Here is a 27998-nt window from a genome sequence, read left to right as displayed (position 1 = left end):
GAAAATCCATTTTGGGTTTCTTATTTTATTAGAAAAAGAAAGCAAGGGGAGCTGTAGACTAAGGGAGGTGAAAATCTGGGGCTACCGTGCGCTGGATGAGAAGTACAGAGAAAGGAAGAGAGCAGAGGGCTCTTCCTTGACACTCTGGGCAGCCCAGGGTTCGGGAGGGCATTCAGGAGACTAACCGCACTGCTCTGTGGGCCCCACCCTTCCAGGCACACTTTACTTTCCCAGCTGCTGCCTTCAGCACAATGCTGAGCTGATCAACATCATCAAACACATTTTACAAGGTATCTAATTGTATATGTCGCAGGAAACCAGAGTATTGCAGGTATCCACTGGCCTACACAATCAAGCACATTTTATGGTGAGAGGGCAATTGGAGAAAAAGGGAAGCCTTTTAGAGAGACGGTGGAGTAGACAGATGATTTGATTAGTGGGATGAAGCTGTAGTGAGCCGCACGTGCAGCAAGCATCATCTGAGAGAGGCAAGACGGCTAGACACGGCTTCAGATTAAGAAGCAGCTAAGGAGAGTGAAAGGGGACTGTGGACCCAAGAACAGGACCCTGGACAGGGAGGTGTCTGTGAGCAGAGCCCTTGAAGAGAATCACCGCCAAGAAAGTCAGTCCAAGTAGAGATCAGCCGAATGTGGAGGGCGAGGTCTATAGAACTGAGGCAGAAAGGACTTTATTGCCTTAATAATATAAGGATCTGGAAAAGAAGTTTCTGTCTTATAATGAAGGGAAAAGTGAAAAGCAAGGTGGAACTTGGATGTAAGAATAAAACCACTGCAAAAGTCTGATCTATGTGTGATGTCAGATCAAACTGAAGTGAAGAATGAGATTGTGTATATCTAGTGTGACTTACCTCTATACACTGGAAACCCCAATGTCTCTATAGGCAGAAATAAAAGCTGCTTTTCACTCTGAAAGTCTAACTGGGTGAATCTTATAAGTGAGGTGTAGAGACAGATGTGTGACTCACTGGCATAGAGGTCGCTGTGGAAACAAAGGTGTGTGTGTCTTGAAGAAAAGCCAGGGAATGAGCCTGAGGGATGCAGTGCTCTAAGCACTTGCACAGCTCACCAATGAACTTTTATAAAGTCCTGCAGCAACTATGGGTCTCAGACACCAATCCTAGCTCTTCCTTGATCCCACTGTCTTCTCCATCTTTGAAAGCTGAACCAAACTTCAGATACCAGTTATAGCACAGACTTCTATTTTCCACCAACCAAAGATCCCCTATACCAAATCCCTGACTTTCATTTCGATTTGATTTTGGTTTTGCCTAGGATCTCCTATTCTAGACCTTGCCGAGCCCAATGGCCTGGGGTTAGAATAAACTCACCGTGTCCTGGCCTTTCATTCTCCCTCATCCCCATACTTTGCTTGGTGATTTGCTTTTTGCCTATCACTGGCCATCCAAAGGTCCTCACTTCTTCTCCTATCAGCAGCCTCAGCTCTGGACCACGCAGAAACTTTATGAGCTTCCTCAATCTACCTTCTTACATGACCATGGATTTCATTCATCCAGCTACAAGGAAGCCTAGACTTTCTCTAGTAGAGGCCACTGTCACTCTAAATCCTCTTAACACCTCATTGTTTCTTTAGTTTTTGTCTTTTTTTCTTGGCTAAATCTTTTCCTCCTTTCTTTCCCCTAATTTGTGCTTTTGCCTCAAGAATCATTATGCACTAAAAGAGTGTAGTCATTACTCCCAGGCAGAAAGTGGCTGGCCTCTCACAACTGCTGAAGCCAGCAGAAGTTGAACTGTCTTATCGTGGACCTTTCCTGGCCCCTGTTCCCCTACCTTACTGCCATTCCCCAGGCCCATCTTGTTTTGGACTGGGTATTAGTAGAGTCTAAGGAAAGGGCACAGCCCTTGACACCCAGGGTGCAGAGTGATGGGCAGTGGAGGGGAGAGTTTTCTGGATATCCCTGAAAGATGGAAGGAGAATTGGAGCCATGAGAGTCAGAACCATTGAGGGCTGCATAAAAAGTACTATTTACCTCAGAATAGAGGTGAGCCATGGTCCCACTTTATTTCCACTTTAGGACTGAGCAGAGAGAAGATTCAGAGATATTTCTGCAGAGAAGGAAAGTAAGCAAACAGCACAACCAGGAAATATAAACATACCTTCCCAGGTAAGCAAACCAGGAAGCTCAGACTTCACAAACAAAGGAAGGTAGAGTTGGGGGGGGGGTGGGTGTTAGAGGGGGGATTCATGGGGAAGGAGGCAGGATACAAGATAAACATCCCTGAGATCATCTAGGGTATCCAGGATAGACAGGACACCGAGGGGAAGGAGACCTCCTTCCTCATGCTGTCTCTGCCCCAAACCCTAATGGAGAGGGAGAGGGAAGTCTGTCTAGAGCTTCAGGCAACTCATGACATCCTGTCAGACACTTGCAGCAGAAATGGAAAGTGGGTGGAGGCAGAGCCACTTGGGACAAGGGAAGTCACAGTGCAGAAGACAGACAGCCACAGTTACTGGAGGAGCGTGACATAATTTGCAGGGAAGAGTCCAAAGTGGCCATGGCAACGTCCCCGCCACCAGCCCTCGTCCACCATCTCAATGTCAGTGATGATGTCATCTGGATCAAAGGAAATCTCATCACTTCCCTCTGGGGAGAAAATTGACAGGATATTAGGATGGTCAGGCAGGAATCCCTCCACCCCTGTGTCCCCTTTAAACCTCAGGAAGGGAAATAGGCCTGTTCTTGATGCCAAGTCTGGGCCCTATCCTGACCCCCAGAATCCATCCCCCCTTTCATGTATCACGGGCCTCCGGGCACCAGACCCCTCAGGCCACTCCCAACCTACCTCCTTGGTAATCATACAGGGCTACAGCTGAGATCCCAGCCCCAGCCCCAGCCCCAGCCGGGCAGCCTGATGATCCTGCAATAATAAGAAATATGAATATGGTCTCATCAACATGGAGAAGGAAAATAGACAGGTCCTTCTGTGTAATGGGGGAATTCTCCCTCTTCCTCTCCCCTACAGCTGACCAAATCCAGGAGCTGCCCCACCACTCACCAGCCAGAGTGGAGGAAAAAGAGGGATCCTCAGGCTCGAGCACATCTTCATAGTCGCCCTCTGGTTCCTCATCCGGCTCATGTCTGTCCATTTCCCCAACATCCTCATAGTCATTCTCAGGTTCAGGCTCGGGTTCAGGCTCGGGCTCAGGCTCAGGTGCTTCTTCATACACTGGCTCTTCCTCCATCTGGAAGCCTTCTGGAGTCCTGGGGGGCAGAGCTGGGGGCTCCTCATTGTCCTGAGAAGAGACAGTGTGAAGCAGGGTGACTTCTGTCCACCAGGAGCTGCCTCTCCAAAATCTCCCAATGGAGGACTGCTAAGACCCCACCCATCCCCATGCTTCCATTCTACCCTCCATCCTTGCATCCTTCTAACAGCCTCTCCTAGGGAACACAATCTTTCATCCCTCTTCATTCATCAACCTCCCACACCCACCCACTCAAAACACCTACCAAAAGATGATAGAAGGGAAGCAGAAAGCAAGTCAGAATCCTTGGAAGACAAGGAAAACATTGAAGCAAAAGCAAAAGCAAAAAAAAAAAAAAGGTGAAAGACGACAGCTAGGATGACTAACTATCCTAGTCTGCCCAGGACTGGGTGATTTCCCAGAATATAAGACTTTCAACGCTAAGACCAGGATAGTCCCAGACAAACCAGGATTGTTGATCACCCTGTACAGCCCACCTACTAGGACATGAGGAGATGGGGAAGGAGCAGAGAATCTTTGGAGCTCTGCTTACCTCTGGGGGATTCTGCCTTGGGGGCTGGGTAGGCACTGGTTGTTCCCTACTGGTTCTCACAGGCCCACACTCTGATGACAGACAGCTCCCTGCTGGAGGCCAGGCCTGTGGAAGATGAAGCATCTTTCCAGTGAGCAAGAAACTTCCATCTTCTCTCTTGTACTGACCTGGAATACCCCTTCCTACCTCTGCCAGTTCAAATCAACCATTCCTCAAGATGGACTCCAACCTGAAATGACAGCTCCTTCCTCTTGTTGTTGCAGCAGTAATTGACTGCACTGGCTAGTGACCTATCTTCTGTTGTACTATGTAAATCTTGGTTTTTTTCAGCTAACATTCTCATATGTATATATGAAGCTTAATTACACAATCAGATTGAAATCTTCCTGAAGACAGGGATAGCAACTGTAGACTTTGCCTAACACAGGGGAGGCCTGTGCCTTATTTTCTCCTAAGGATACAGACCCCTTAGGCTCTTGTCTGGGCAAGGAATCCTTGATGTGGATCCCGAAGGGCCAAACACTTACCTCTGAGGAGATTTTCTTGGGCAATGGGGCTGACACCACCGGCTCTTCCATAGTGGCCACTGGTGGCTTAGCCTCCTGGCTCATCTTTACCAAGGCCTTTCTCTCCTGTTGCTGCCTGGCTGTCTGTTGTGCCTTCTCCTCTTCCTCCTGCTTCCTCTTTTCCTCAGCCATGGATTCAAATTTTGCCTTCAGCCCACGGGCGCCACTGGAAGCTGCAGACACAGGCAAGAAAAATTAGGGTTGTCTTGGGTTGGAGGTAGGGGAGTGGCACTGGAATGAAGAAGAGGAACCAGTTAAATATCCAAAGAAGAGCAGGTAGAGAGGGGACTCATGGAAAGGGAGGTAAAGAGGTATCAATGAAGGAACAAGGGGATTATAGGAGGATAAGGTAACCCTGATGCCTAGATTTCCATACAGCCAGGCCATGTGATCTCAGACTCTTGCCCTTTTTAAATCATAAGGCTTGTTCTCCTAACCTGCATCTTCCTTGTCCACATTTCTTAAATCTGTATGCCCTCTGGCCATCATCTACCCTCTATCCCCCATCCAAAGCTCCTTTCCCTATGTGTTCTTCCCAAATGGCTCCCTCCCTTCCTCCCTCTGTTCTCTGCTTACAGTTTCTTCACCAGTGTCACTCAGATATCCACTTAACCTAATTTTTTCTAGGAGAGGGAATCTGGGAATATGAGGGTAGGGGTCAAATCTACCTCAGCTAATCTAGGTAGGTAAAGGCTTGGAATAGGTAGTCTAGGAAGAAAAAAGAACGAGAAGGGAGAAGAGGTTGAAGAGCACAGAGAAAGGGAATTAAAACTCACCAGCCTCTATGGGTGTTGTCTTCTTATAAGCTGTGGTTGGGGCCTCCATTTCATTGAAACCAACAGCACTCTGCAGGTAAGAGAACAGTATGTGTAGTGGTGGGGAGGGGGAAGGGAGTGGTAATAATCCAGAAGGCAGTATCGGTGATTGGGTCACTATAGGAGGTCTCCCTAACCTTTTGATGCTCTATAGTTAGACAGGGTATTCAAATAGTGTTGTTTTGTGGCAGAGGGAGGGGTAAAGAAGTTCTAGACTGGTGGGATTAGCTCTCCTTTTAAAAAGCTCAGTGTTCCTGGAATCTCACATCTCTAAGTCCAGTTGCCTGGAATGCAGGAGGGTCTCAGGCCAGTACCTGAAGAGGTGTAGGGGAAGACTGAATGGAGTGGGAAGAAATTATTGATTGAGTTAATCAATGCCAAGCAATCAATGAAATTTCGAATACCTTGCCCTGGAGTTTTTCTGTTTCTCTGTCTCTCTCTGCCTCCCTTCACTCTCCTTAGTTAAAGCTCAGGCTTCTGGGACTTCCCTGGTGGTCCAGTGGGTCAGACTCCATGCTCCCAATGCAGGGGGCCCAGGTTTCGATCCCTGGTTGGGGAACTAGATCCTGCACGCATGCCGCAACTAAGAGTCCGCGTGCCACAACTAAGACCCGGCACGGCCAAAATAAATAAATATTAAAAAAAAAAAAAAAAGCTCAGTCTTCAGAAGACATGCCCCTTAGATGCTGAGGGCAGTCAATCGGAAGAGCAGGACACCAAGAGGACAGTGCAGGGCACCTGGCTTTGCCAATCCTTTTTCCAGCTTTGCCTCTCACTCTTCTCCATGTACTTCAGGGAACCATTCTCAAGACACTGGTGTTCTGGTGCTTTACCTTATCCACTCGGTCCTTTTGGATGCCATACTGACCACCAAAGCCCTTGGCATAATCTGCAGGATGGAAAGATCTGAGAGTCATAAGAGGAGTTAAAATGCTAGAAATGTATGGGAAGAGGGAGTGGGAGCAGTGAGAAGGAAGACCAGAAGACAGGAATGAGGAAAAGAGAAAGATCAATGAGAAAGTGTGAAAATCAGAGGATAGAGAGAGGCATGGGTGGGAAAAGATGAAAAAGGATGGGGAGAAAAACACTTGAGAGAGAATGGAGGGATGAGAGATGGGAAGAGAGAAACAAAAAGAAAGAAGTGACAGAAAAGGGGAAAATATAAGGGAAGAAACAGGAAAAATTGAAGAGCGCCCCCCAGCCATCCCCTATGTGTCCCAGGGAAGAAGGCCTTCTCTCTGTGAAGCAGAGGGGCCTCTAAGACTCACAGCCAAATCACCCTCTTGCCATCACCCGGCCTGTCCGTCTTCATCCCTTTCTCAGTGACCCCTTCTCTTTGGTCACCCTCCTCTGTCCTGCTCCTTAGCTTGCTGTTTTCCCCTCCACCCCTGTTGGTCTCCTCCCACCTACCCCCATATACGTACACTTACTCTGCATCCCACCACTTTCTGCATACCTGCCCCTCATATTCTGGGTCCTCCATGTCAGCCTTCAGGGACAGAAGGAGGGCTCCATGTACCCTGTGACCTCCCTCCTCTCCAATCCCAACTTACCTCTTTGGGATTCGTGTTTCTCTGTCTCTCCCTTGTAGTCATATCCCAGAGCTGCCTTGTCCCGTTTGTCCTCCTCTATCCCATAACGGCCACCGAAGCCACGAGAGTAATCTATGGTGGAAGGAGCAGTTGTGAGAGCTCACTCTCAGCCCATGGGGAAGTGGTGTGGGAGAGAGGAGTCAGGAGGGATGGGTGCAGGGTGATAGGGGCCCAGGAAGAGAGCGGGGCTTGAATACTGGGAAATGAAAGAGAAATGTTGTTCTAAGCAACTTTTGTAAGCTTTAAACAATGTTCACTCTTTTCCTCTCCTCCCTTACTTCCATTCCAAGATGAGAAGATCATTTGAATTTTCTCTCTTCTTCAAGGAAGGAGAAAGTATAGAGAATGTAAGGAGAGACTTCCAGAAAAAAAGAGAGATGCATATGAAATATATGCCTTTCCCTAATCCTATATAAACACTTAGCAACGTCAGAAAGATAGAGCAATCTCTCTTTTTTTTTTTTTTAAATAGTGAATCTCAAAAGAAAAGAAGAAAAAAATTCCCAGCTCCAGAAACAAACAGATGAATCAAAACAGTTGATATGATGGTAATTATGAGCTGACATAGAAAACCCAAGCTGTTTTAAGTCCCAAATTTAGTCCTAGGGATTAGGATCTAGGGTCTGGGGTTCTACTTTCTATAAGGACAGGTGGCTGGAGAGCAGGAAGTAAGGTTCTGCCCACTCCTATAAAAGAATTCTAGAAAAAGTCTACTCACCTGTCCAGGGAAATAGTGAGAGGAATTGTAGTTTTTTTTAGCATTTGGAGAAGGAAATTTTACCTATGGGACTTGGAAACTCCAAGCCTACACCTGAAGGTGTGGGATACAAATACCCAGTTTCATACTACTTATATTATACAGAAATTCTAAGCTGAGAAATTAATTGAATACTGATGTAGGAAAATATATACCACAGAAGGATGGCATGAATATGAGACAAAATGGACCCCAAGACAAAATGCATTATAAAAGATAAGAGAGACATAACTCAATGATAAGAGTGCAATTTGTCATTCATCAGGAATATATATACTGGTATAAACCTATTATCAGAATCAAAACTCATGAAGCAAAGCAGAAAGAGAAATAGACAAATCTATGATCATAGTTGAAAATTTTAACACTCTTTTCTCATTATTTAATAGAAAATTTAGACAAAAAGAATCTAAAATTATAGAAGGCCCAAACAACATTATCAAGACCTAAGTGACATTTACAGAATATTGCACCCCCAAACTGCATAATACACATTTTTTTCCATGCACATATAACATTCACCAAGATAGACCACATGCTTGTCCTTATAAAAAGTTTCAATACATTTCAAAAGATTGGAATATGAGATAACATATCCTCTGATCACAATAGAATTAAATTAGAAGTTAATAACAATAAAATTAGAAAATTTCCCCAGTACCTGAAAAATAAGCAACACACTTCTAAATAACTCATGGGTCAGAGAAGAAATGAAAAGGAAAATTAGAAAATGTTTTGAACTGAATGAAAATTAAAATACGCATGACATTGTGGAATGTAGCAAAAACAGTGTTTAGAGGGAAATATATAGTTTTAAGAGCCCATACAGTAAACAAAGGTTTAAAATCAATTATCTGAGTTTCTACCTTAAGAAGCTACAGAAAGAACAAACTAAACCCACATTAAAATGAAAGAAAAAATAATGAAGATAAGAGCAGAATTCAATAAAATTTTAAAAACAAGTAAACAATAGAGAAAATGAGCAAAGCCAAAAGATACTTCTTTGAAATTAATAAAAAATAATACTGATGAATCTCTAGCAAAAATAATTAAAAAGAGAAAAAACACAAATTAACAATATCAGAAGTGAAAGTGAACATATCACTACAGATCTTACAGAGGTTAAAAAGAAAATAAGGGAATACTATAAATGAAGTTATGCCAATATATTTGAAAATATAGATAAAAATGGAAAAATTCCTTGAAAAGCACACTATACCATAACTGACTTAAGAAAAAAATCAGAAGACTGAATAGACCTGTATCTATTTAAGAAATTGAATTCATAATAGAAAACAAAAATCATAAAGAAAACATGATCTATTACTATTAAAACCCCTAGAACTCAGACAGAAATAAAGGCAAAGTTTCTCTGATGGGAAACTTCTCAACCCAGGGCACATAAAACTCTCATAAAACAAATATCCCTTTCCCCCCACTGAAATAAATTTGCAAACAAAAATTACAAACCATCAAAAAAATAAATAACCATGAGGGAAAACAGATTAACTGAACAGAAGAATTAGCACCCCCAAGAACTGCAAATAATATAACAATGTGAAAGAAATTATAAAATGAATACTTTAAAAATAATTAAAGAGTTAAAGAAGGGTGAAAAACATAGTGAAAGCAATAGGGCATTATGGAAAAGGAATCAGCAGATTTTCAATAGAATCAAAGGGAACTTTCACAAATGAAAATACATGAAATAAAGTTAAAAAATTTAGTGGACAGCTTAAATGATAATTAAATACAGCTGAAGGGAGAGTTAGAGAACTTAACATAGATCCAAGGGAATTACCCAGAATACAACACAGGGAGATGAAGAGATGGAGATAGAGAAGAGAAATTAAGAGACATCAAGAACACAACTTATCAAAAATTTTTGGATGCAGTGAAAGCAGTGCATAAGGAAAAGCAATGCAAATATTAGAAAAGAAAAAAGACCTAAAATCAACAATTTAAGTGTCCACCTTAGGAAACTGGAAAAAGAAGAACAAATTTAATCCAAAGTAAGCAGAAAAAAGAAATAAGAATTGAAGCAAAAAAAATCAATGGAATTAAAAACAAGAAGCCTATAGAGAAAATCAAGGAAACCTAAAGCTGATTCTTTGAAAAGATCAATAAAATAGATAAGCCTCTAGTCAGGCTAACAAAGAAAAAAAGAGAGAACATAAATTATTATAATATCAGAAATGAAAGAGGTTAAATTTCAACAGATTCCAAGGAAATTAAAAGGATAATAAAATAATACTATGAACAACTTTATGCCCACAAATTTGATGACCTAGATGAAATGGACCAGTTCCTTGAAAGACACAACTGCCAAAACTTACACAAAAAGAAACAGATGACCTGAAAGGCCTATATCTACTAAAGAAATTGAATCAATAATTAATAATCTTCCAAAACAGGAAGCACCAGGCCCATATGGGTTCACTGGTGAATTCCACCAAATATTTAAGGGAGAAATTATACCAGTCCTCTGCACACTCTTTCAGAGGATAAAAGCACAGGGAATACTTCACAACTGTTCTATAAAGTCAGCATTACTCTAATACCCAAACCAGACAAAGACATTACAATAAAAGAAAACTAGCGACCAGTATTTCTCATGAACACAGATTCAAAAATCCTCCACAAAATATTAACAAATCAAATCCAACAATGTATAAAAATAATTATCTACCATGACCAAGTGGGATTTATCCTAAGTATGCAATGCTGGTTCAACATTTGAAAATAAATTAGCATAATCCATCACATCAACAAGAAAAAAAGAAAAATCACATGATCATATCAATAGATGCAGAAAAAGCATTTGACAAAATCCAACACAATTCACAATAAAAATTCTCAGTAAACTAGAAATAGAGGGGAAATTTCTCAACTTGATAAAGACTATCCACAAAAACTCTACAGCTAGTATCATACTTAATGGTGATAAAGTTAAAGCCTTCCCACTAAGATCAGGTACAAGGCAACTATGGCCTGTCTCATCACTCCTTTTCAACATTGTACTTGAAGTCTTTGCTAATGCAATAATGCAAGAAAAGAAGAAGTATGTAGACTAGAAAAGAAGATACACAACTGTCTTGGTTCACAGATGACATGACTGTCTATGTAGAAAATCCAAAAGAATTGACAGACTCCTGAAACTAATAAGCAATTATGGCAAGGTTGCAGGATACAAGGTTAATATACAACAGTCAATTGCTTTCCTATATACAAGCAACAAATAAGTGGATTTTGAAATTAAAAGCACAATATCATTTACATTACTACCCCAACAAAGAAATGCTTAGGTATAAACTTAAAATATGTATAAGATCTATATGAGGAAAACTATGAAATTCTGATGAACAAAATCAAAGAAAACTAAGTGAACGGAGAGATATTCCACGTTCATGGATAGGAAGACTCAATGTTGTCAAGACGTCAGTTCTTCCCAACTTGATCCATAGACTCAGTGCAACCCCAATCAAAACCCCAGCAAGTTATTTTTTGGATCAACAGTTTCTAAAGTTTATATGAAGAAGCAAAAGACCCAGAATAGCCAACACAATATTGAAGGAGAACAAAGTTAGAAGACTGACACTACCAGACTTTAAGACTTACTATGAAGCTAAAGTAATGAAGACAGTGTGGTAGAGGTGAAAAAATAGACAAATAAATCAGTGGAACAGAACAGAGAGCCCAGAAATAGACCTCCATAATTATAGTTAACTGATGCTTGCCAAAGGAGCAAAGGTAACACGATGAAGAGAAGATAGTCTTTTCAACAAATGGTGCTGGAACAAGTGGACATCCACAGATTAAAAAAACAATGAATCTAGACACATGCATTACAAAAATTCTCTTTTCACAAAAATTAAATCAAAATGGATCATAGACCTAAATGTAAAATGCAAAACTATAAAACTCCTAGAAGATAATATAGGAGAAAACCTAGATGACCTTTGGTATGGTGATGCCTTTTTAGATATAACACCAAAGACACAACACATGACAGAAATAATTGATAAGCTGGATTTCACTAAAATTTTAAAAACTTTTGCTCTGTGAAAGACAATGTCAAGCAAATGAGAAGACAAGCCTTACACTGGGAGAAAGTCTTTGCAAGAGGCACATGTCATAAAGGACTGTTATCCTAAATATACAAAGAATTCTTAAAACTCAACAATAAGAAAACAAGCAACCCAACTTTTTAAATAGGCCAAATATATTAATAGATGCCTTGCCAAAGAAGATATACAGATAGCAAATAAGCATATGAAAAGATGCTCTACATCATATATCATCAGGGAAATGCAAATTAAAACAATAATATAACACTACACACCAATTAGAATGGCCAAAATCCAGACTACTCACAACACCAAATGCTGGTGAGGATGTGGAGCATCAGGAACTGTCATACATTGTTGGTGGGAATGCAAAATGGTGCAGCCACTTTGAGTGACAGTTTGGCAGTTTCTTACAAAACTTAACATACTCTTACCACAGGATCCAGCAATTGCACTCCTTGGTATTTACCCAAAGGAGTTGAAAATGTAGGTCCACACAAAAACCTGCACACAGATGTTTATAGCAGCTTTATTCATAATCGCCCAAACTTGGAAGCAACCACTATGTTCTTCAGTAGGTGAGCGGATAAATAAACTGGGGTACATCAAGACAAAGGAATAATATTCAGCAAAAAGAAATGAGTTATCAAGCTATGAGAAGACATAGAGGAAACTTAAATGCATATTACTAAGTGAAAGAAGCCAATCTGGAAAGGCTACATGGTATATGATTCCAACCATATAATATCTTGTAAAACGCAAAACTATAGAGACAATGGACTTTGGCTGACTTTGATGTGTTAGTGTAGAATCATCCTTGGTAAAAAAAAAAAAAAGAAAAAGAAAAAAGAAAAAATATATATACACACACACACACCATTCTGGTCAGTGATGTTGATAATGGGGGAGGCTATGCATGTATGGGTGCAGGACTGTACCTTCCTCTCAACTTTGTCATAAATCTAAAAAGCTCTGAAAACATAAAGTCTTTTTTAAAAGAGAGAGAGAGATGGAGAAGAGAATAAAAAGTTCTAATACATTACATCTGAGTTCCAGAAGAAAGGATAAAAGAGAAGAGAGGAGAGACACTATCTAAAGAGAAAACGCCCGAGAACTTTTCATATTGAAAGTTAATTCTCAGGTTGAAGAGGAGCAATAAGTCTCATGTAGAATAATAAAAATAGATCCAACACCTAGGTATAGCCTGATGATATTTCAGGATATCAGAGACAAAAAGAAAAATTTTCATGAGACAAAACAAAAACAGAGAGACAAGACATGTTATGTACAAAGGAATGATGATTAGACTAACCCAAGAGAAATGCCAGAGATGATGGAATAGTATCTTCAACATGATGAAGGGAAAATAACAATGAAGAATGGAGCAAACTAAATTTTTTTTTCAGACAAAGCCTGGGAGTTCTCTCATAGACTCTCACTGAAAGAATTACCAAAGGATATCTCTAGCAAGAAGGAATAGAAGAAGCAAGGAGGAAACAATGAAATATTATAAACAATGATGAGCTAGTAAACTGGTAAATATGTTGGTTAATTTAAATAAGCCTTCACTTAGTAATAATAATGATTAATTTTTGTGGGGTTTAAAAACAAACACATGTAATCGATATACTAAACAATTGTTCAGTTGGTACAAAGACTGTAGAATGTAGAAGAAATGTAATTAAATTATTCTTCATTTCCTGTGTTACTCAGGAAGAGATAGTGATTAATTTTAAACTTAAGCCGCAGATGCACATTAAAATTTAGGAATAACTTCCTAAAATAAAGGAGTATAATATCCTATTTTTGATCCATTAGAGGGGAAATGGGACTAAAGAAAACTTAACCAAGCTCATAGAAAGCAATATAGGAGAAAAAAAGAAGCAAGTACATGCTTGGATTTAAAAATAAAATAAAATAGCAGGGAACTGGGCCATGGAACTAAAGGGTGTCGACGATGGCTGCTGGGAGTTGAAGTCTGAGCAGTCTGGGCAGCCAGGTTGCTAAGGCTGAAGTGCAGGGTCCTTGCCTTTCTGAGATGTGTGTTTTTCCACTTCTCCTTTGTAATCAAAGCCAACAGCTGACTACAGAGAAAAGGAGAGAGAATCGATTAGAGTCAGAGATGAACATTTTCTCCCTCTCTCACTTACACTTACACCTATAGCTCAGCCCAGGGGTTAGTTATAGGGGCTCAGAGCTGAGTATGGGGGTTCAATGTAGAAACAGACAGTACCCTGACAGGCTGGTGTAAAGGCAGTGTGCTACAAACCAATGACCATGGGCCCTGGACACAGATAGCTCTAGATCCAAACCCCAACCCCACCTTTCCTATTTGTAGTTGTGTAACTTTAGGTATGTCCTTTAATATTACTGAGCCTCAGCCTCTATTTTTTGTTTTGTTTTTCTTTTGGCCACACGGAGGCATGTGGGATCTTAATTTCCTGACCAGGGATGGAACCCGTGCCCCCGCTGCAGTGGAAGTGCAGAGTCTTAACCACTGGACCGCCAGGGAAGTCCCCCTTGGGCCCTTTAAATATGAAATGAAAATAGGTATACCTGACTTACTAACCTCAACTGTAAAATGATTCCAACTTATTTGGGATATTGTGAGGACTAAATGGGGCAAGATACATAAAGTGTGGGCACTCAGTAAATTAGTGTTTTTCTTCCTAAGTCTCATGAAACTAAAATGAGATAATAGCTAGAAAACTGCCTTGTAAACTATAAAGCAGCACTGTGCACATGTAAGAGATATCATCCTATACTGACTGATTATACTGTGCCTCTTCTCTTTCCTTACACAACAGTGGAAACCCAGAGATGTAGATTTTGGTGGGATGAGAGACAACCAGGAGAATCTGGATCCTAGCTGTTTTGGGACTGGATATATTGGCAAATATCTAACCTAGCTATGTCCCCATATGGCTCAGTAATAGGTCCCTAAGCAAGTCTAGATTTTGCATTTTAAAAGTTATTAGTATGGGACTTCCCTGGTAGTACAGTGGTTAAGAATCCGCCTGCCAATGCAGGGGACACAGGTTCGAGCCCTGGTCTGGGAAGATCCCACACGCTGCGGAGCAACTAAGCCCGTGGGCCACAACTACTGAGACTGTGCTCTAGAGCCCAAGAGCCACAACTACTGAGTCCTCGTGCCACAGGTACTGAAGCCCACGCGCCTAAAGCCCACGCTCTGCAACAAGAGAAGCCACTGCAATGAGAAGCCAGCACATCACAACAAAGAGTAGGCCCCGCTCGCCGCAACTAGAGAAAGCCCATGCGTAGCAACAAAGACCCAACGCAGCCAAAAATAAATAAGTAAAATAAATAAATTTATTAAAAAAAAGTTATTAGTATGTATTGTTACTTGATTTACAAGACACACTGATTGTTAAGGTGATTCGGTTTGTGGCTGGTGAGGCAGGAGTTGAAAGAAAGAACAGTGAAAGATTAGGCAAAGGCAGGAGGTGAGCCAAGAAGGAAGAGAAACTTCACCCTGATTAGAGAACATTACATGCTCCACATTCCATTGCTGCTTTTAAAAATTATCCTCTGTGCTTTTCCCTTACCTTACAGTATGTTTTGAACTTTTCTGTTTTTTTTACCCCTACAATTCAAATAACACTCTAACACTTAGCTTTAAGGATTCAGGCCCACTTATTAACAGCTGCAGGTTAAACAAACAAACAAACAAACAAAATCTCAGCTAGCTGTGAAGGAGATGTTCCCTCTGTGTGCTGCTGCTGGGCAGGGACACTACTCTGCCCCATAAAGAATGAGCTCAAAGAATCCGATCTACTAAGGTGTGAAAATGAGAACATGAATGAGTTATCAATCGTACTCCCCGGACCACTCTGTCTATCATCTGTAATCATGCTGTCCTTTTTCTCTTTCTCTCTTTAAAACTATCACTCCTTTTTTGTACAAAGGAGTCTGTAAAACACCTGGACTTCAAGGAGTTAGTACTAAGTCCTGTGAAAAGTAACCTTCACCTTCTAAAAACATTGCAACCTTAATTAGTTGTTTTACTTGATTATTTGCTACCATTGTAATAATATTTCAGCTGATATGTCTGTTTTCCTGAAAGGCATAAATATTTATAAGGCTTTCATATTAGACCAAAGGAGGAGCTTTGGAATTTCCTCTTCTCTCTTCATGAGTACAGGTATGATAAAACCAATGGCTTAACATAGCACAGGGAGATCAGCTCGGTGCTTTGTGACCACCTAGAGGGGTGGGTAGGGAGGGTGGGAGGGAGATGCAAGAGGGAGGGGATATGGGGATATATGTATACGTATAGCTGATTCACTTTGTTATAAAGCAGAAACTAACACACCATTGTAAAGCAATTATACCCCAATAAAGATGTTTAAAAAATAAACAAACAAACAAATAAATAAATAAATAAAATGCAGGAAAAAAACAAAACAAAACAATGGCTTAGGGATTCCTTATTCAGAGTTTGAGAGTCTTTGTCTCTTTTAAATGAACACCTTTCAGGTCAGCATGTGGCCTCCAACAGCGGCACCAAAGAACTTGCTGAGGGAGGTATGGGAGCCATCCTCATGATGGACCCTCCTTGAGGCCACTGCCCCATCTTTCCACAGGAGAAGCATAGACCTACATTCAAGGTGATTGTTGGTAGTCCCACATGATCTGAGTTGGGTGGCACAGGGAGAGAGTTGTCACTTACCTTGTCTGCCCTGTCCTTCTCAACTCCGTATTTGCCCCCAAAGCCTCTGGCAGCATCAGTCTGAGAAGAGTGCTTCTCCACCTCAGCAACATACTCATGGCCCACAGCACTCTGAGAAAAATCAAGCTCAGAATGAGTGAGAAGATAAAAATGACCATGAAAAAATAAAATGATCAGAGATAGGATGGGATGTAAGAACACAAGAAATTCCATTCTAGGTCACACTGATAATCTCTGACAGAGTGCCGAGGAATGTGTGATGGGAGAGCAAGATGACTTTTTCTGGAACCTTGCACATCCTGACTCTTCTTTAATACCACTAGGAACCCATCATTTAGGAAACTCCCATAGGATGGGTTGGGAACCAGAAGGATAGAGACTACATAGACAGGGCAGTGTTTAAACCACTGCTTAAAAAGAGGGTGAAACAAGGGCTTTGTGCATCAAAATAGAAATGAGGGTAGTTACTGGGGAGACACCTAAGGGGACTGACTAGATGCCATAGCCCGGATTGAATATTTAACACAGCCAGGTGCTTTTGTTCTGGATCTTTGTTCCTACACAACCATCAAAGTTCAGAAGTGCAGCCTGAGCCCTGATATTAACAGTGATTGACTCCTTATACCAAAGGGGGCTGGTAGACAACACCGTGAGTAGTCCAAGATGGCATATAATTTAACTGTTTTTTATTCCCCTCCACTTTTTTCACCATCTACCAGTTTCTACTTGGTTTTGAAAGGTATGTCTCTCTTAATATTTGGATATGGATGCTTTAATAATCTTGGAATTGAATAATACTTCAAACCAAATAGTGATACCTTGCAGAGTCTCAACTAAGAAGAAATTAGAAAGTTTCTTCTTCCTCCTGTATTTCCGATTCCATGCTGGGATAAATATTAATACAGAGATTGATGTGAAGCACTGCCCTATATGAGCTCCTGGGAGCTCATTTTGCAGTGTTTTTGGGTCTGTGTAGGTCAACTTTGTTTGCTGAATTCAAGAATGAATGACTGCTTATCTATTTTACTCTTTCCTAGGAATTCTGTGGGAGAATACAATGCCTACTTTGCACTTTACACAATGACAAAAGGGTGAACTAACAGCTTTCATTAAATTGCTTTTTCTCCTTGGAGATTAATTTTTTTTTCTTATAGGAATATAGCTCTATCTTTTTTTAAAATAAATTTATTTATTATTTATTTATTTATTTTTGGCTGCATTGGGTCTTTGTTGCTGCGTGCGGGCTTTTTCTAGTTGTGTCAAGTGGGGGCTACTCTTTGTTGTGGTGCGCGGGCTTCTCATTGCAGTGGCTTCTCTTGTTGCAGAGCATGGGCTCTAGGTGCGCAGGCTTCAGTAGTTGTGGCACGCAGGCTCAGTAGTTGTGGCCCATGGGCTTAGTTGCTCCTCAGCATGTGGGATCTACCCCGACCAGGATTGAACCCGTGTCCCCTGCATTGGCAGGCGGATTCTTAACCACTGCACCACCAGGGAAGTCCTATATCTTTATCTTTGAGGTTAGGAAAGTCAATGGAAAAATACGATTCAACATACAGGCTTTCTTTTTATCATACTTTCATAGTATCTAATGGATAAAGGAAAAATAATAATATATTTGAGGACATCTAATAGATAAAGTCACATAAATATTTTTCACATCTATGTGCAAATCATATTAAGTGATGTATAAAATATGTACAAAAAGAACGCTAAATATACAGTAAAGAAAACAGTAAGAGAAGTTGCAGCAGAGATATAATACACATCCATTTAAAAGCAGTAAATGATTTTAAAACATATTTTCCCCTTCTCTATGTGTGTGTCCTTAGTCTAGGAGTTACAGTGTGGCTGGGTCTACACTAGGCCAGCCCTTCTAAATTCTTGGCTCCCATTTTCCGTCATCTATATTTTATGTGTTGAAATCAGGGGAAAAATGACACAAATAATATGTGGACATTCTCTATTAAAACCCAAATGAATATTTTACTTTTGAATAAGTTTTAAACCATAAAACCAACAAATGAATCAATTCATTTATTTACTTTTTTAAAGCAAATATCCCCCTTTCAACTCACCTTGTCCATTCGGTCTCTTTCCACCCCAAACCGACCTCCGTAGCCGTGGGATGCTTTGGGCCCTGATTCCATCTCCTTCTTCTTGAGAACATTATGCTCCTCTGACACTTTGTTCCTCAGCTGGTGAATGCTGGAAGTAACCACATCACAGAGACTCGTCTAGCACAGAGATGTCAATGAACCCTCCTTCGCAGAAAAATTGAAATCTTGCAGTGTGTTCTGTACATTTTTAGCAATAGCCCCCAAAGTATACCTGTGTTGGGTCTGGGAGTAGGAGGTTAGTGTGGTCTGCATATATAGCCTGATATAAACTCTCCATAAGCCAATAGTATTTCTTCTAGTCTGTTATTTTGCTCACTAAATAACCTTCTGATATTTAGTCTCATGTTCCTAAATATTAGAGGACAGTGTTACCTATATTCTAGCAACCAAAAAGTTATTTTCCTCTCTGAATGGATTTGTTGCTTAACAATTCGGTACTCTACCTCAAGAAGCACAAAGATATTAATCATATACCCTTTACCCACACATTCTAGTCCTAGAAGTCTACCCCAAGGAAATAGTTTTAAATATGGCAAAGCTTAATGTCTAATGATATTCACTGAAACATTGTATTTAATAGCAAGAACCAAGAAACAATTTATATGGAAAAGATGGGGAATAGTTAAGTAAATTGCAATATTACTTTTCAATGGCACATGAGGAAGTCATTAAAAACGATGATTATGAAAAATGCAGCATTGGGAAATTTATCTATACATTAAGTATTTTGTGTCTCTTCTTGTCATAAATGAATGCCCTTCACACTGCCCCTATATCTAATTCCTGAGAGAACTAAAAACTAAAAAAGGCTCACTAATAAAATTCACTCTCATCACTAATTGTTGCAAAACTTTAAGGCTCAAATAACCTTGATTTGGGACACATCTGTCCTTAAGAGAACATAACACCAAAAGGAGGCATTCTCTTTCTTACTTCACTTTCATCTCTACCATGTGGGTAGAGAATACCTCTGTGTATTTGTTTTGGCTGAAGATAAGAAGTGACAGCTCAGCACCAGAACCAACACCAGCACCAATAAGTGACAATCAGGACTGATACTTGGACACATATAAGGACCACCAGGGATTCTGAGAAACATTTGGGCAAGAGAACCCTAAACAAAAAATTTGACTTCCTGCAGCAAGAAATGGAGGTTTAGGAAACTGAGATAGTGATGTTCCTGGGACTTCACTAGCTCAGAAAAAACAGATATATTGGTTACAGGTAGAATGGCCATCTCACAGCCGAAAGTCTCCTCTTTCATGGAAGAATAGATCCATCTTGTGGCCTTGTAGTATAAGCCCAACAGAGGTCTTTTTTAAAAGCCTTCTCAGCTTTAGTCAAAGTTAATTTTAGAAAACTGGCTTTGAGCCAGATGAAATTAAGCTAACAGCTGGAAGAACCCTCTGTTCCTGTGCCTGCTCTAAACCCTTTGGCAGCAGTGAAGGCAGAGATCCTGTGTTGCTAGTTCGACAGCCTCAACACTTTAGAACTGTCAGTGTCAGAAAAGTTATTGGTTCCAACAACAGGTAAATGACCAATATTTCCCAACCAAAGTGTTCAGATGAAGAATGAAGAAAATGGGACTAAACATTACTTTCAAATGGGAAAAATTAGCAAAGTTTTAATAAATCCAATTACTGTTACATGGATCATAACTGTATTATAGTTGAAACAAGTTTTTAAAAGGGATTAGAAAATGAGATTCAGGAATATCCACCTAATAGATAACAATGAGGTTAGTCAGAGAATCATGACAATAGATAATATAATTTGAATGAAAATGTTGGGGCCAACGAAGACCAACTTCTTACCAAATTCTTCAGAATATAGCTGAAGTCACTATAAATGTGTTAGTTATATTATTCCTTTATTAAATAAATATTAAACTTTTTTGAGTGTGAGGCACCATTAGGCTCTGACAATACAAAGATAATTAATGTATGAAAATAGTGATCAGGTGGAAATATAGAAAGGAAAAAAAAATTGTAATTCAATGTCCTAATTGGCATACCTAAGAAACTTTTAACACATTAGCTCTCAGATACCTATTTTAAGGCTTAAAATACCTTGGAATTGATGAAGCAATACAGTTTATAGAAACCAAGTGACACCCAGGACCTCAAAGATGAGCTAAGAGAAGGAACAGATTTTTTTGTTTTTATTACAAAAGTAAAAGCACAAAAGTGAGTGACAGACTGTAAGATTTTATTCACAGACAGTATGATCATAGTTGTAGAAAATCCTAAGGAATCTACATAAATGTGCTACTAGAACTATTAGGTATATTTAGCAAGGTCCCAGGAGACAAGATCACTATTAAAAGCAATTTTATTTCTACATACTAGTCACAGACATTTGGAAATTTAAAGTTAAAAATAAATACCACTTACCATCACATGAAATAACACAAAATATTTTAGCATAACTTATTAATAAAATATGTGCAAGATGTGACCACTGAAAAACATTTCTGAAAAAATTAAAGAAGACCTAAATAAATGGAGACATATCCCATGTTCATGGATTGGAAAACTCAAGATTATTAAGATGTGAGTTCTCTCTAAAATGATCTATAGATTCCGTGCAATCCCATTCAAAACACCAACAGGCATTTTTGCAGGAATTGACTAGCTAATTCTAAAATGTATGTGGAAATGTAAAGTCCTAGGATAGTAAAAAGTGTTTTTTTTTCCAAAGGAGAGCAAAGGAGAAGGACTACCTGATTTCATGACTGCAATAAAAAGTGCAGTACAATAAAGCTACAACAACCAGTGCAGTATGGTGTGAGTCAGAGCAGACATATAAATCAATAAAATAGTCTAGAAATAGACCCTCATGTATATGGTCAAAGATGCCAGGTAAGTCAGTGGGGAAAGATTAGTCTTTTAACGATGTTGGAATAATGAGATATCCTTATGGAAATAAAATGAACCTCAATCTTTGCCTCACACTGTATGCAAAAGCAAATTTGAAATAGATCATAGACTTAAACGTAAAAGCTAAAACTATAAATCTTTTAGAGCAAAACATAGGAAAAATCTTCACAGTTTGAGGTAGGCAAAAGTTTCTTAGACACATAAAGCACTAACCATAAAAAATTTTGATAAATTAGACTTCATCAGAATTAATATCTTCTGATCTTCAATAGAAGCCATTAATAAAATGAAAAGGCAAGTTACAGTCTGGAAGGAAATATTTGTAAAACACATATGTCACAAAAGACTTTTATCCAGAATATATAAAGAACTCTTAAAACTCAATAAGAATACAAAGACCCCACTTTAAAAGTGGGGAAGAGATTTGAATAGACACTTCAAAATGAAGATAAATAAAGATATATGAATGGCACAAGAAAAGATGCTCAATAAAATTAGTCAGCAGAAAAATACAAATTGAAATCCCCACACACTTACAAAAATACTTAAAATTAAAAATATTAACAATAACAAGTAGAGACAAAGATGTGGAGCAATTGAAACCCATACATTATTTGTAGGAGTGAAAAAATGTTTCTTTCAGAAAACAGTTTACTGGTCTCTTAAAAAGTTAAAACACACTTTTTATATGATTCAGGAATTCTACTACTTTTAGGTATTTCCCAAGAGAAGTAAAAATATATGTTAACAAAAAGATTTGGATCAAAATGTTCATGACAGCTTTATTTGTAATAGTCCCAAATTGTCAACAACCCAAATGTCCATCAACAGGCTAATAAACCAAACTCTGGTTTATCTGTACAATGCAAAATTACTTGACATTAAAAAGGAACAAAAGACTGATATACACAAGACCATGAATAGATCTCAAAAATATTATGCTTAGTGAAAGGAGACACACAAAAGAATACCTTCTATATTATTCCACGTACATGAAATTCTAGGATAGGCAAAACTAATCTGTAGTGACAAGAAGCAGATCAGTGTTTACATCCAGCCAGGGGTGGGGAGGGGTATATCGACTGTAAAGAGGCACATGGGCACAAGTGAGCAAAAGTGGGGAGAAGAAGATGGAGAAAATGCAAAAGCCCTTGAAAACCTGGCAGCTCCTGGAAACACTAGGCTGCTTGGAGCTGCCTGGCCCAGGACTTCTCTACACAATAGATGAAGGATGGATAGGATCATTTGAACTATTCACCAAATTACCAAACCATTCCCCAGACTAAATATATTTTAGACAGACTTAAAAAAGAAAGATCATGGTGTGGGGGATGGTAGTGAGATTAATGAGAACCACAATCACTTCCTTTTCCTGCTTTGAGTCATCTGAGCTCTGCAGCTACTGTTCTCCAGTTCAACTTCCCCTCCTTTCCAAGGACTTTAGTGATTCCCATCTGACCTTAAAGGTTGTCCTAGCCCACACTAGCCAGAAAGAATCCCAGAGTATTGGAGGCTTACTACTGGAAGGTCCTCTAGAGGTCTATTTGATCCCAGTGGTAAGACTGGGAATCAGAGAGGGAAGTGACCTGTCCAGGATCACCTGGTCAGTTACTAGCAGAGACTGAGTTTTTATACCTCAGTAGCCTGGGTAAACGGGAGGGCAGTGGGTTTTTGTGTAAATGTCTCCACCATTTATTCTATCAGATATAGATTCAGTTAGTCTAATAAGGAAACACCCAGGGTCACCACATTTTACAACTCCAGGGGTCACCAGTCAGAGTAATATATATACTGGACTGTGTAACACAACAGTTCAGGTAAATGCCACTTAGGAAGAAGGAAGATCTCCATCTGTTTACATGTTTATTTTTAGGTTTTTAGGAAGAAAATCTGATTCAACTAATCTATATTAACAGGAAAGAGAAATAGCATTATTGAGCTGCTAAGTGGTGCTAAGTACTGCACTAGATTTTGCTATATGCTAGTTCATTGAATTCTAACCATACACCTGCCAGGTAGCTATTATTATCCCCATTTGATAAATAAATAAGCTGAGTTTCAGAGAGGCTATATGTCTAACTCACATTGCTATTAATGGTAGAGCTGTGAATTGAATCTGAATCTATCTGATATCCAAACTCCAGCTCTTTCCGTAAGATCATGGCAGGGATTTAGGAGTCTTCTTTAAAATGTCCTACTCCTACTCTGCATAAGACAGGCACTGGGAGGGGAAATGTACAAGGAGAGTTTGTATGCTTATCTTAACAGTTCTCAGGATACTAGGACTGAGCGGCCTTTTCTCAGAAAAGGAAAGACATCTTAATTTGGGTGGCATTGATGAGCCTGCAGAGGAGCATCAGAGAAGCTTCCTGCATGACCCAATTCCATGTTTTTGCTTTCCAACTGCTTCCAGAATTGCCTACTTTCTTTAAATATGATATTCATTACAGTTACTTGAAATAAGTCATTTATGTTTGATTAAACAACACTGCGGAGTACTGAATATTATCAAATTGTATAAACATGTGCCAGGTTTTCATAGTATGTTGCTTGTGCCATGTGATAATCCACTGACACTTTTTAAAATCTAGAAGAAAATGAGGTAAAAACACTGCTGTTTGTGGGGGAGGGGAGTTAAAATGGAGCTTAAAAAGATTAATTTTGCCAATTTATTTACTTTTTAATTTTGCTCCTGTTATACTGTTTATTGCGTCTATTGGACATTCTGACACTATCCAAAGCAAACAGCCCTGGTTAGATGATCCCAAATAATCCATGGATTATTAAAGAAGAGAGAATCTCTCAATCCTAATACACAATATATCCCACAGAAACCCCTGGATTTGTCTGTGAGTAACTTCCTTCTCTGTTATGGTATCAGAGTTTATTGTTTGTTTTGCTTTTTTTTTTTTTCTGGTAAAATACTGGGTTATAATCTTTAAGATCCCTATACATCAACAGGTTTTCCAAGTGTCATATTTCTTCATATTACCATTCATGGCTTCCTACTTCTATTAAGTAGCCAAACACAAATTTTTATTTTAAAAGTCAATTAGACCAGGTATGGGACCTGATATTGTCCTCGTTTTACAGCATTTATTCTGAGTTCTTTACCTTGACATTCTACTGAATCCTCCTTGGCCCATCAGAAGTCACCCTACAATCCAGACACACATTTATATTTATGTGAATAGATAGATAGTAAATGATACAAGCTCAGCACTTCCCTCTCTGAATTCCTCATGCCTTACTGACAGAAGAGAGACAGTTAAAATAATAGACACAGTTGGGGAAATATCAGAGTGGTTAGAAATAAAAGACAGATAATAGGGTTGGGTGGATAAGAGGAGAGACATGAAACAAATACACAATGACACCCAAAGGGACACATGAGGACAGACTGCAGGAAAAGCAAAGACACACAGACAGGAATTTCCCTCTTTCCTTCCCCCCTCACCTTCTCCTGAGTCTCCAAGTTTTCCTTGGGCTCTTCCCATACCTCTTTCCCTCCTCCCAGTCCTTTTGGTACCTACTTGATGTGCTCTGTGCGTCCAGAGCCCTCGATGGTCTTGGCTCCCCACCGTTGTTCCTTCTCAGAGATGTCATTCTACAAAAGACAACACTCAGCAATAAGTGATGGCAAGAAATGTGCCAGGCTGAGAGAGGCCACACAGCTGACACACATGCCCTCCACGTCCCCTGCATCAGCTGCTTCCGGCACTCACGGACTTTACTCAGACTCCTCTCTGTGCTTATCCCACCCAGGCCCCCATGTTAAAATTAAGCTGGTGAGCTCTGAAACCTCCCTTTCTACTCTGCATCCCTCAAACTTTCTTCTTTAGGTCTCCTACAACTTCCGAATTCCCCCAAATTATACATGTCCAGCTCAAATCCTGGCTCACAGGCCAAAGGACACCCAGTTAACCTGTTCCCTCAGCATAGCCTGCCATAGCCTGTCAATCACAATGTCAAACTCCTCCGCACCTGTCTCCTTCCATCCTCAGCACAGGCTATTATGCAGGCCCCACTCATGACAGCAAACTGTCCTGCCAGGCAGTCCCACCATGAGGGCTATCCCAGTCCTAGACTTTTTCTAAGCTCCCTCAAGGGTTACAAAGTGGCCCACATGCCTGCCCACTGCCCTTCATTGTCCAAGAAAAGCTATTTCCATACTCACCACAAAGTCAGGGTCTGTGTCCCAATCATCACCCTGGGTCTCCACGGAAACAGATACATCATGACCTACTACAGACTTCCACATCTGAGGGTGACAGAAAATGAGAATGATTAGGTGAAAAAAATCAAGAAGAGGGAAAACAAGAATGCTGAAATCAATGATATAGCAGCCAAAGTTTCATGCTATTTTTTTCTTAGAAGAAAATAGAATCTGAGGCAAAGCAGATGGAAGTTTTAGGAAAGCACTTTTTCTCAGTTAGAGGAAGGGGGATGTGGATTTATTTAAGACAAACTAATGTGGCCTGGGCTCCTTAGTCTGGACAGAAGTCATCATGAGTGTAGGTAATACTAAATAACCTGGGTGTCAAAACTGCTGAGATCCTTCACTTGTGTCAAGAGGCCAGCCAGCTAGTGGCTTGAAGAGGTAATCAATGAGGGATGTTAGAACACCCCTGGAATTACAGCATCATTTCACTCAGGTATCTACATATAACTTCTTTCACAGTTCTTGAGATATGTATTTGTCCAGCTCTTGATAATGTGAACATCTACACTCCTCTCTACAACCTGCTAAACACCATCGAGAATTTTTCCAACCTCCACTCTGAGACTGGCCACTGCACAGCTGTGTGTCCGTAGGGGCACTCAGCTGAAATTCCTCAACTGAACAAGGCGTGGTGGGGAAGCATTATTTGCTGAGAATAATTCATTTATTGTTCAATTTTTAAGAACAGTTTAATTATACTTTGAAAGTAGATAACTGGTTCAAAAAAGAGCATGCAATAAGTCCCTTGTTTTGAACATTAAGAATTATTTGACTTTTATTAACTAAATAAATGTTAAAGAAATATTTAGAGAACACCGCTTTGAGGGAGTGCCAAGTTGTTATTCCACTAGGGCATCCCCAGTGTTTCTGCTGCCCTGCCGGCCCTGCATGAGGAGCTGCACAGGTGCTCTGCATCTGTGGGATCCTGGATCTTGGTGTGGAGAGGAAACAACAGACAATGCTCATCTCTTCTGGTGCTGAGACTTCTTGACCCCGGTACCACTTGCTGGCTGGCAACTCCCTGCCCACCCTTCCCTGCTCAGACTCCTTCCCCACACTCTTTACTGTCTTTTAAACGAGCCCTTCTTACAACCACTCCTAAGACCCTCCAGTCTCTCCAGAGAGGCGCTCAGACTCTCCAATTCTCCTTTCCACTTGAAAACTCCACCCTTCTCCAGCTCTTTGAAAAACCCCTTGGAAACCAGTCCAAGGGAAATCTGGGGGGTAGATTGGTTAACAAGATGCAAAGAGGACACTGGGGAAGTACGGACCGAGTCAGATGGACTGTGGGATGAGTCACTGCCAACAGCAGCTCTGCCTTCCCCTGTGGGGCAACAGTAATGCAAGGGGGGCACGTAGATAAGACCTATGGTCCTGGCTCCTGGGCTGCTCCGCAACAAAAGGAGTTCACACAGAAAACTGGAAAAGAGAAGTTTCTGAAATGTTCGTGAGCAATAAGGAAGCAGTGAGGACCGATGGTCCTGTCCTCTTTCTTGCTGTTCCTCCCAGGTCTCAGCTTGACTCTCCCATAAGCCTGCCATCCTCATGTATTTTTGAAACAGAGGGAAGGGTATGCTTGAGCTACTGGCCGGAAATAGGGAAGCCAAGAGGTACTATCTAGAGGTGGGAGACCAGAGAATAAGTCGGTGAGGCCTGGTGGCCAGCATATCAGGCACAATCGAGGGCCTCTTCTTGAGGCTGCCTGAGTAAAGTACACGGACAGAGAGTCAGATTACCCAGCTCTGTGGGAATATGGGTTAGGGAGTCAAAGTAGAGAGGGTATGTACTTATTTGCCAGGTACCAGGTTAGGCAATTTACAAATATTAACTTAAATAATTTGGTAAATCACTGAACATCTCTGATACTGTTTTTCCCAATGGAAAATGGAGAGGTTAACCTCGCTAATTCATCAAGTCCCCTCCATTTCTAACATTCTGGGATCCTGTGACCCTACAATCAGAGAAACTAGCCCTAATCGAACCGCCATACCTTCATCTGGCACTTGGTTCTCAGCACTGGTGTACACTAGCTACTACTACTTCCTGATCTGTTGCAATGTCTCCTGTGGGTTTTGTCTCTCTGCTAGACCATAAGCTCTCCAGGGACAGAGACTGTCTCATCTCCAGTGGTCCTCCTCCCAGCTCAGTGCCTAGGACCATCGGGCCTTAGAGAGGATTGCAGATTGTCGGCAGAAACCAGGGGTCCTGGATGGCTGCTGGATCGCGTTCCCTGGGCTCCAGCGTCTCCCTGCTCTTTCCATCCCCAGATGCTTGTTATCCACAACCCCTCACACCCAGGCCGGCCTTCTGGCCATGAAAGGTTAGCAGCTTACTAGCAGGGACTTCACTTCTCAGCGAGGACGAAAAGCCAGGCAGAGTCCTCTCACTTCAACTCCTGTCCTGTGCTCCCCAACTTTCCCACTGCCCAGAGTACCCACCTTCAACCGCGCAAGCGTTTGCTCTAAGCTCTCGGCTCCTCAAGTAGACACTCGGCTCCTCTCTAGCTGCTGCCACTTCAGAG

General features: G+C 40.6%; 1 protein-coding gene across 1 annotated transcript; it reads right to left on the bottom strand.

Annotated features, from left to right (window-relative positions):
* Positions 1-21: 21 nt before the first annotated feature.
* HCLS1 (hematopoietic cell-specific Lyn substrate 1) lies at positions 22-27998 on the bottom strand. The gene is made up of 14 exons (XM_068546650.1): positions 27916-27998; positions 25433-25516; positions 24789-24862; positions 18335-18464; positions 16263-16373; positions 13602-13656; positions 6710-6820; positions 5990-6045; positions 5118-5187; positions 4303-4514; positions 3776-3880; positions 3036-3273; positions 2823-2897; positions 22-2623 (listed from the first exon to the last, which is right to left on the bottom strand). Exons 2-14 carry the CDS (start codon positions 25514-25516, stop codon positions 2487-2489), a joined length of 1458 nt encoding a protein of 485 aa, XP_068402751.1. The 5' UTR covers positions 27916-27998; the 3' UTR covers positions 22-2486.

Source organism: Eschrichtius robustus, chromosome 6, assembly GCF_028021215.1.
Source record: "Eschrichtius robustus isolate mEscRob2 chromosome 6, mEscRob2.pri, whole genome shotgun sequence".
Classification (NCBI taxonomy): domain Eukaryota; kingdom Metazoa; phylum Chordata; class Mammalia; order Artiodactyla; family Eschrichtiidae; genus Eschrichtius; species Eschrichtius robustus.
This window is presented reverse-complemented; position numbering and strand designations above follow the sequence as displayed.

Bases quoted from the DNA above. Each gene is read 5' to 3' on its own strand.
- HCLS1 (XM_068546650.1), bottom strand. From the start codon at position 25,516: ATGTGGAAGTCTGTAGTAGGTCATGATGTATCTGTTTCCGTGGAGACC. The intron at 18,465-24,788 runs GTAGGTACCAAA...GGTTACTTCCAG, and splicing joins GGACGCACAGAGCACATCAA to CATTCACCAGCTGAGGAACA. The intron at 6,046-6,709 runs GTAAGTTGGGAT...TCCATCCTGCAG, and splicing joins GAAACACGAATCCCAAAGAG to ATTATGCCAAGGGCTTTGGT.